The 8,911-nt window shown below is 41.5% G+C and overlaps 1 protein-coding gene across 1 annotated transcript in view; it reads left to right on the top strand.

The window, feature by feature from the left end:
• LOC109858661 (dynein heavy chain 7, axonemal) overlaps positions 1-8,911 on the top strand; it is a 26,712-nt gene that overhangs the window by 5,062 nt on the left and 12,739 nt on the right. Inside the window, exons 11-23 of the mRNA XM_020436153.1 lie at positions 606-1,079; positions 1,224-1,604; positions 1,722-2,160; positions 2,264-2,377; positions 2,466-3,288; positions 3,395-3,957; positions 4,030-4,227; positions 4,409-4,540; positions 5,173-5,716; positions 5,811-6,322; positions 6,402-6,748; positions 6,830-7,216; positions 7,441-8,059. Of these exons, the coding sequence (XP_020291742.1) occupies positions 606-1,079; positions 1,224-1,604; positions 1,722-2,160; positions 2,264-2,377; positions 2,466-3,288; positions 3,395-3,957; positions 4,030-4,227; positions 4,409-4,540; positions 5,173-5,716; positions 5,811-6,322; positions 6,402-6,748; positions 6,830-7,216; positions 7,441-8,059 (5,533 nt within the window). The remainder of the gene's footprint in view (positions 1-605; positions 1,080-1,223; positions 1,605-1,721; positions 2,161-2,263; positions 2,378-2,465; positions 3,289-3,394; positions 3,958-4,029; positions 4,228-4,408; positions 4,541-5,172; positions 5,717-5,810; positions 6,323-6,401; positions 6,749-6,829; positions 7,217-7,440; positions 8,060-8,911) is intronic.

The following is an 8,911-nucleotide window of genomic DNA, read 5'->3' as shown; positions in this document are numbered from 1 at the left end:
AGATGTAGAATTAAAATCTAGACAGACAATTTTTTTTCGTCCTCATATTTTCGTCATATATCATGCAATCTTTAATTTTAAAAGTAAAGTAGCGGTGGACTTATAGTAATTTATTTCAGATTTCTATGGCCAGGGTCCGTACCATATATATGAGTAGGACAGATTCTGGTCTTGAATAATATGAAATAATATGCTGCCACCTAGATGTCTCGAAGGAGAAAGCTGCGTCGCCAAAAGAAAAATGTAAAAATTGGTCACAATTCAGTCGGAATTACCACCATATTACCAATATTCGATCTTCTAATTGATTTGATTGACCAAATTGAACTATGACCCATAGGACAAAGTGTTTTACATTACTTCATTTTGACCATAAAATGACTTCAACTTTTTTCCCCACTTACCATCATTCGACGTCGATTTGTAGTAAATAAGGCTTGGTCGACAAAACTTTTAGACCTATTAGAAAGTCAAATAGAGGTAATTTTGCCCAGTTTTGCTGCTTGGGATAATAATAAATTTCTATAACAAAGAACTTTTTTGTAACAAAAGACTTTTTTTTATAATAAAGTCGAGGAAACCATTTTGTTATTTTTTGTCATCAGAACGATTTACAAGTTGGAGAAATCGTTTCAAGAACCGAAAGTGCGAGAACTAGCTGTCGCGATTCTTGATAAGATTGAAGAATTCAAGGAACGAATGCCGGTGATAATGACCCTCGGCAATCCGGGGATGAAACCGCGGCATTGGGAGCAGATCTCGGCAATTGTGGGCGTGCCCATCAGAGTCGATCCTGACTTAACTCTGGGCAAGGTTCTGGCAATGGATTTAGATGCTTATGTTGTGCGGTTCGAAGGTATCTCCGAGGCCGCCACGAAAGAGAGCACTCTGGAGAAAACCATAGACAAGATGCAACGAGACTGGACCGACCAGGTCTTCACGGTGAATTCTTACAAGGACACCGGCACTTATGTCATCGCCGGCGTTGACGAGATACAGCTGTTGCTCGACGATCACGTTACGAAGACCGTCACCATCAAAAACTCGCCGTATCTCAAGCCTTTTGAAGTCAGAGTACTGTAAGCTTGCCAAAATATATAATGTTGAAGATGATTTCAAAAAATTGAACATAATTTAGTCTTACAATAGAACTTGTGTAATTCGTAATTAAAAAAAAAAAAAAAAACTATTATGATTAATTATTCAATATATTTTAATTGCAGCAAATGGGAAAAGACGTTGCACCTGCTGGAAGATATTTTGATTCAGTGGTTGAAAGTTCAAGGCACTTGGATGTACATGGAACCGATCTTTACTTCACCGGATATTCAACAACAGATGCCAGAAGAGGGAAGGAAGTTCGCGCAGGTCGACAAAATATGGCGGGATATCATGAAGAACGTTTACGGCGATCCGCATGTTCTCGTCGTCATCGAAATAGATAAGATGCTGGAACGTTTGAGAAAGGGTTTCGGACTGTTGGAGCTGATTCAGAAAGGACTAAACGAATATTTGGAAAGAAAGCGGCTTTTCTTTCCCAGATTTTTCTTTCTCTCCAACGAAGAACTGCTGGAGATACTCTCCGAGACGAAGGATCCTAAACGGTATTTTTTACTTGTATTAATAATTATTAATACAAATAATTATCATATATACAATTTATAATTCTGTTTAATTTAATTTTACATAAAACTTCTGAGACAAAAAGTGTTGCTCTTCAGGGTGCAGCCACATCTGAAGAAATGTTTCGAGGGCGTAGCGCGATTGAAGTTTGACGAGGATCTCGATGTATTAGCGATACGATCCAGGGAGGGCGAGGAAGTCACTATTCTGGAAATAATATCCACCACCGCCGCAAGGGGACAAGTGGAAAAATGGCTAATTCAGTTGGAGACGGAAATGCGAAAAAGCGTGCAGCACATGGTGCATCAAGCGATTCTGGCGTATCACATGAAAAAGAGGACCGAATGGGTTCTCGAGTGGCCGGGTCAGACCGTGCTCTGCGTGGGTCAGACATACTGGACGCAACAGGTCGAAGAGGCCATGTTAAAAGGAGCGAGCGGCTTGAAGAGATACTTGGACCAATGCCAGCAGGAGTTGAACGATATTATCCTGCTGATCAGGGGAACTCTTTCGAAGCAAAATCGCATCACTCTAGGTGTGTGTTAAACTATACCGATGATTATAAACAGTAACGATTTAGATTATCAAATGTTAATTACGATAATATCGATGTATAATAGTAAGATTAATTTTCTCAGAGGCACTGGTCACCTTGGACGTTCACAGCAAGGACGTTCTTGCGGAATTATACAAAGAAAAAGTAGTGAAGAATACCGACTTCAAGTGGTTGTCTCAACTTAGATATTATTGGATAGTAAGAAATATATTTTTTGTATTATATTAGTTTTACTTATTTTTTTTTACTGAAAAAAATTTTACAAACGCATCGCATTTTCATGCAGGAAGAAAATATGTGGGCATACATGATCAATTCTTATATACGTTATGGCTATGAATACCTCGGCAACACGGGACGCTTAGTGGTCACTCCGTTGACAGATCGATGTTATCGCACCCTCTTCGGTGCTCTGAGCCTTCATCTGGGCGGCGCACCAGAAGGACCGGCCGGTACCGGCAAAACTGAGACTACGAAAGATCTAGCAAAGGCGGTGGCAAAGCAGTGCGTGGTCTTTAACTGTTCCGAAGGCCTCGACTACATCGCGCTCGGCAAGTTCTTCAAGGGACTCGCTTCGTGCGGCGCCTGGTCTTGCTTCGACGAGTTCAATCGCATCGATTTGGAGGTTCTTTCGGTCGTAGCGCAGCAGATTTTGACAATACAGTGCGCGATCAACGCTGGCTCCGAAAAAATGATCTTCGAGGGCACGGATATCTTTCTCGATCCCACCTGCGCGGTTTTCATTACGATGAATCCGGGTTACGTCGGTCGAACCGAGCTGCCGGACAATCTCAAGGCTCTCTTTAGACCCGTGGCCATGATGGTGCCAGATTACGCCCTCATCGCGGAGAACACTTTGTATTCTTACGGTTTCTACAACGGCAGACCTTTGGCCGTGAAGATCGTCACCGCTTACAAGCTCTGCTCGGAGCAGCTCAGCAATCAGCATCATTACGATTACGGCATGAGGGCTGTTAAGTCCGTTCTGATCGCTGCTGGCAACTTGAAACTTCGCTATCCCGAGGAGTCCGAGAATATCTTGATGTTGAGGAGCATTCTAGATGTTAACCTGCCGAAGTTCTTGGTACATGATTTGCCGCTCTTCGAGGGTAAAGAAATATTTGTTGTTAGTTTTTTTATTTATTATCATAATTTCACACAGACTTGAATTTTTGATAAATAAGATTTTGATTTTCTTAACGCAAATAATCTCAGGAATAGCTTCGGATCTGTTCCCCGGTGTTGTTCTGCCAACACCGGACTACACGCACATTAACGCGTGCGCACGGGACGCGTGCAAAGCGGCAAATCTACAATGCACAGATCACTTTCTGGAGAAGATCCAGCAGATCTACGAGATGATGATCGTGCGCCATGGTTTTATGATCGTCGGTCTGCCGTTCGGCGGCAAAACGTCGGCGTACAAGATGCTGGCAGACTGTCTTGGTTTTATGGAGGATCGGGAATTGATGGACGAGCATCGGGTGGAGATCACCGTCATCAATCCAAAAGCCATCACCATGGGTCAGTTGTATGGTCAGTTCGATCCTGCGTCTCACGAATGGAGCGACGGCGTTCTGGCAGTGGCTTATCGTGCCTTCGCCACCTCTACCAATCTCAATAGAAAGTGGCTGGTCTTTGACGGACCAGTGGACGCTATTTGGATCGAGAACATGAACACGGTGCTGGACGACAACAAAAAGCTCTGTCTCACTTCCGGGGAAATAATTGCTCTGGCTCCCACAACCAACTTGATTTTTGAACCTATGGATTTGGAGGTGACTCAAGATCTCAATTATTGAAGTACTCTTTCCGGAAAAATAATTATTTAAATAAAATTCTTTTTTTAGGTTGCGTCGCCAGCTACGGTATCGCGATGTGGCATGATCTATATGGAACCAGTGAGTCTAGGTTGGACGCCGCTTTTGACTTCTTGGCTGAACACACTGCCAGCTACTTTTGGCGACGAGATTAAAAGCCACTTGGAGAACATGTATCTGCGATTTTGTCCGCCTCTGTTGCATTTAATTCATTATTCCGGTGTAAAAGTGAGCATTTAAAGACTTTTTTTCTTCAATATCTAAAATATCTAGATATTTCTCTATTATTACTTAAAATATATTATCACTTCTGATAGAAAGAGTGATTAAAACAAAAATGTAGAAATAAATATGTCTCGCATATTTCATTAACGACGAATTTTTACAATCTTTTTATCTTTGTCTGCAGCACATGATAACGATGCCGGATTCCAATCTAACGCGCTCAGTCATGTATCTGTTCGATTGCTTCCTAGATGATCTTTCCGACAACAAATATGTGAGCGCACTCTCAGACCTGGAAATGAGAGCACAAGTAGAAGTAAAGTATTTATAATTGTTTAAAAAGAATTGAACACGATGATGATTTTTGATGTCGTTGATGAAGTTTTGAAACGTTTGTCAAGTGAAAAGATATATTTTTTATCAGCGAACGTTTTAAGCTTTCTTTTGCGGCAAATATTTTGCCATTCTCTAATATTCTCATTGTATAATATCTATTGATATATAATAAGACTGTTTTTTTTTTTAACAAAAGTCTGAAAGAACAATGTTTTTCACGCGTCGTTGCTATGGTGGTTTTTTAAAAAACGAAGACGCGGGCCTTCTGGGTTTTTTTGTGGCAAATTGAATATTATTTTATAATATTTATATTTATTAACACGTAATAAAACTGTTATCTACTTTTTGGAACAAGAGTCTGTTGTATTACCTACATATTTTGTTAGTGCAAATTATGAAGGAAAGTGTTTTGGCATAAGAGATATATATATATACATATAATATCGGTTTTCCGAAATATTATTTATACAAGATAATGTGTGGTAAAAAAAAGGATTTTTTTACTGCTTGATACAAGCAAACTTGATTTTTTGCTCGATGAATGTTTCAAACTTCAACGTGATTTGATAGTTAACAAAATAATGAAAAACAATTAATATTCTTTGATAACAGGGTAGCTTTTTCTTCTCATGCATTTGGTCGATGGGCGTAACCCTCATGATCGATTACCGTGATTGGTTCAATTTGCTATTCAGAGCGCTGCTGGCTCGCGAATTTCCGGAAAACGTGCGAAAGCATTTCGATGTTTCGCCGAAAATTGGCAAGCCAAAAATACCTTACGTAGTTCCGATACCAGATGCAGGTTCGGTTTTCGACTACAAGTTCGTCAAAGAAGGCAAGGGCAGATGGACACCCTGGTTGGATGATCTAAAAGACGTTCCCCCGATCCCCAGGGACATGCCGGTGAATCAAATCATCATCTCTACAGTGGAGACTGTTCGTTACTTCCATCTCTTCCGATATCTCGTGCGCCATCATAAGCCGGTTCTTTTAGTTGGTCCGACCGGAACTGGCAAGTCTGTTTACATCATGGATTTCTTGCTAAAGAGAAACAATCCCGAGATCTTCAAACCTCTTTTTGTCATATTTTCGGCACAAACCACGGCCAATCAGACGCAGGATATTATCATGAGCAAGCTGGACAGAAGAAAGAAAGGTGTTTGTTGAATAAACCACGATTAAAAATTATATATAGAGATTATATAATTAATAATTAAGATGTATAAATTTCTTATATTCTGTGACGAAAGGTCTATACGGTGCGCCTCCTGGTCAACACTGGGTGATCTTTGTGGACGACGTGTCGATGCCACAGAAGGAAGTGTACGGCGCGCAACCACCGATCGAGTTGCTGCGCCAATGGCTCGATCATTGGACCTGGTACGATTGGAAGGAAGTGGCGCCGATCCATCTCGTGGACGTTCAGCTGATTTGCGCGATGGGACCGCCGGCGAGCGGGCGTGATGTCACGCCGCGATTCAAGCGACATTTTGTCACTCTGGCGATTCCCGAGTTCGACGACGAAGTTCTGGTTACCATCTTCAGCAGAATAACCGCCTGGCACTTCGTCTCGCGCGACTTTCCCGATTTCTTCAATCGGTGCATTGATTATCTGGTCTACGGCACGCTGGACATATACAAGGAGACCAGAAAGTATCTGCTGCCGACACCTGCCAAGTCGCATTATCTCTTCAATCTGCGAGACTTCTCGCGAGTCATTCAAGGCGTGCTGCTTTCCACTCCGGAAGCCATTGAAGATACGGTGAGAAATGGATATTGATTGACACTCACATAATTTTAAACAATATTTATCTTATATATTTATTCAACACACTCTTCAGATGGCTATGAAACGACTGTGGGTTCACGAAGTGCTGCGAGTTTATGGAGACCGTTTGGTGGACGAGACCGACAGCAAGTGGTTGGTGAAACAACTTCGCAAGACTATTCGAGAGCGCATGGAGGACGACATAGATTATATTTTCGAAGATCTTTTGGATCATCCGGGCGCGGAGCTGACGGAGATAAATTTGCGAAACCTGCTCTATTGCGATTTCCACGATCCGATCGCCGATCAAAAAGTTTATCTCGAAATTGTGAATTGGGATGTACTTACTGATGTGGTAAAGGAGTATATTGAGGAATACAACGATATCTCGAACACATCCATGAATCTAGTGCTCTTCAGGTAAATGTGAATTTATTGAATTTTACTTTTTTACGCGTTATTTATATTATTTATTTTCTAATTAAATAACATGTGATTTAGATTCGCAATAGAACATTTGTCAAGAATCTGTCGCGTGATGATGCAGCCGCGCAGCCACGCGCTTCTAGTCGGCATGGGCGGTTCCGGACGACAGTCCCTGACAAAACTCGCGGCACACATATCCGACTACGAGCTCTTCCAAGTGCAGATATCTCAACAATACGGCACGTACGAATGGCACGAGGATCTGAAGGTTGTTCTACAAAAAAGCGCCGCAAGCGATTTGCATACGGTTTTCCTTTTTTTGGACACGCAAATCAAAGAAGAAGGTTTTCTCGAGGACATTAGCAACCTTCTGAATTCCGGCGAAGTGCCGAATCTCTTCGCGACTGACGAGAAATCCGAGATTTGCGAGAAGATGCGGGTTATCGATCGACAGAGAGATAGGTTTGATAAAGTTATCTTGATTAAATATCTCAGATTAAATATTACAGAGTTTTTTGTAATGTAAGTTATTTTTCTAATTTCTTAATTATAATTAAAAGATTATCGATAATTTTATTATATATATATATGTGTAATAAATAATTTTATTACATATCATACAAAAAAAGTGAAAGTATATTAAAAAATGTATTCAGAAGAATGTTATCACATTTTTATCGCATCAGGGCCTTGCAGACAGATGGCAGTCCGGTGGCACTTTTCAACTTCTTCGTGGAGACAGTGCGCGAACAACTGCACGTGGTTGTGACGATGTCGCCGATCGGCGCCAACTTTCGCACGCGGATCCGCAAGTTTCCCGCCTTGGTGAACTGTTGCACTATCGATTGGCTACTTCCATGGCCGGAAGATGCTTTGCTCGCAGTGGCCACCACTTTTATGAGCGAGATCGACATGCCGACGGACGAGCGTCACGCTTGTATCGAAATGTGTCGGTACTTCCACACGTCCACGCAGGATCTCACAAAGGATTTTTTGCGCCAGTTGAATCGGCACAACTACGTCACGCCAACCTCCTATCTCGAGCTCATCAATACCTTCAAGGACTTGTTGGATCAGAAGAGAAGAGAGGTGTTGAATGGCAAAAAGAGATACGAGGCCGGGCTTGGCAGGCTCGATATGACGCACAAACAGGTCGGCAGAATGCAAGAGATTCTGGTGGCGCTTAAACCAAAATTATTGATAACCGCGAAGGAGGTGGAAACCATGTTTTTGGACGTGCAACGCGAGAACGAGGAAGCTAGCGCGATGGAGCAAGTTGTTAAAAAGGACGAGGAAGCTGCTATGGTAAGCAAAGTGGTTTTAATAAAAAAAAAACCAAGCGAAAAAGAAACTCAAAAACAAAATCGACCTAACAGCTACAGCCTACCGGTGATGGTGATTTATTGTTAAGAAATGAATTAATTCATTGTTAAAGTAAATTAAATACTTTATACTTTTGTTTTGGATTTGAGGATGATCAAAATAAAGTAATCGAAACGTTTAACTTTTTAAAAGTATAAATTTACAGTTTGTTTGTACGGCGAAATTTTTATCTGGAAATTATCAGACGGGAAATTCCACGGGAAGCAAGTAGAGGAATCTCTTTCCTAAGATGCTTTGTGAAGAAAGCCTCGGTCTGTCGTTTGACTTTAGTGACAGAAGAACGTATTTTGCGCCACGAGTGTTGTATACGCATCGCGTGTTTCAAGGCCGTGTTTCTCTGTAATCACATCCAAAAGGATCGAAAATCTCGCGCGAAACGGCTGCTAAAGTACATGAGAAAGTCTCTAAGGTATTTTGTAAATAAGTGGGTGAAACGGCTATTTAGAGGTAAAGAAACGCCGATAACCTGAGCCAGAACCAGAGGTTCTGCGCAGAAAACAACAAAAAACGAGGACAAACCAATCTTACAAACAATTGTTTACAAACAATCCTCGCTTATTATTGTGTAGCGAGCAAGCGTTATATATTGCGGCAAAAAGGCATAAATATACCCAGCAAACAATTTCTGACTGCGCAGACCTTGGCAACAGAAACTGTGTGCAGAAACGCTACAGTACGGAAACATGCTTTGGTGCTGCCAAAACTGTTAGCACATAAAGACAAAAAACGCAACAACTCTGTTGGCACATACATGAGACTATTGCGGCCAAAATG

This window comes from Pseudomyrmex gracilis, unplaced genomic scaffold (assembly GCF_002006095.1).
Source record: "Pseudomyrmex gracilis isolate BER0280 unplaced genomic scaffold, ASM200609v1 scaffold_217, whole genome shotgun sequence".
NCBI classification, from domain to species: Eukaryota; Metazoa; Arthropoda; class Insecta; order Hymenoptera; family Formicidae; genus Pseudomyrmex; species Pseudomyrmex gracilis.
Note: the sequence above shows the minus strand (reverse complement) of the source record. Positions and strands in the feature narration are given on the sequence as shown.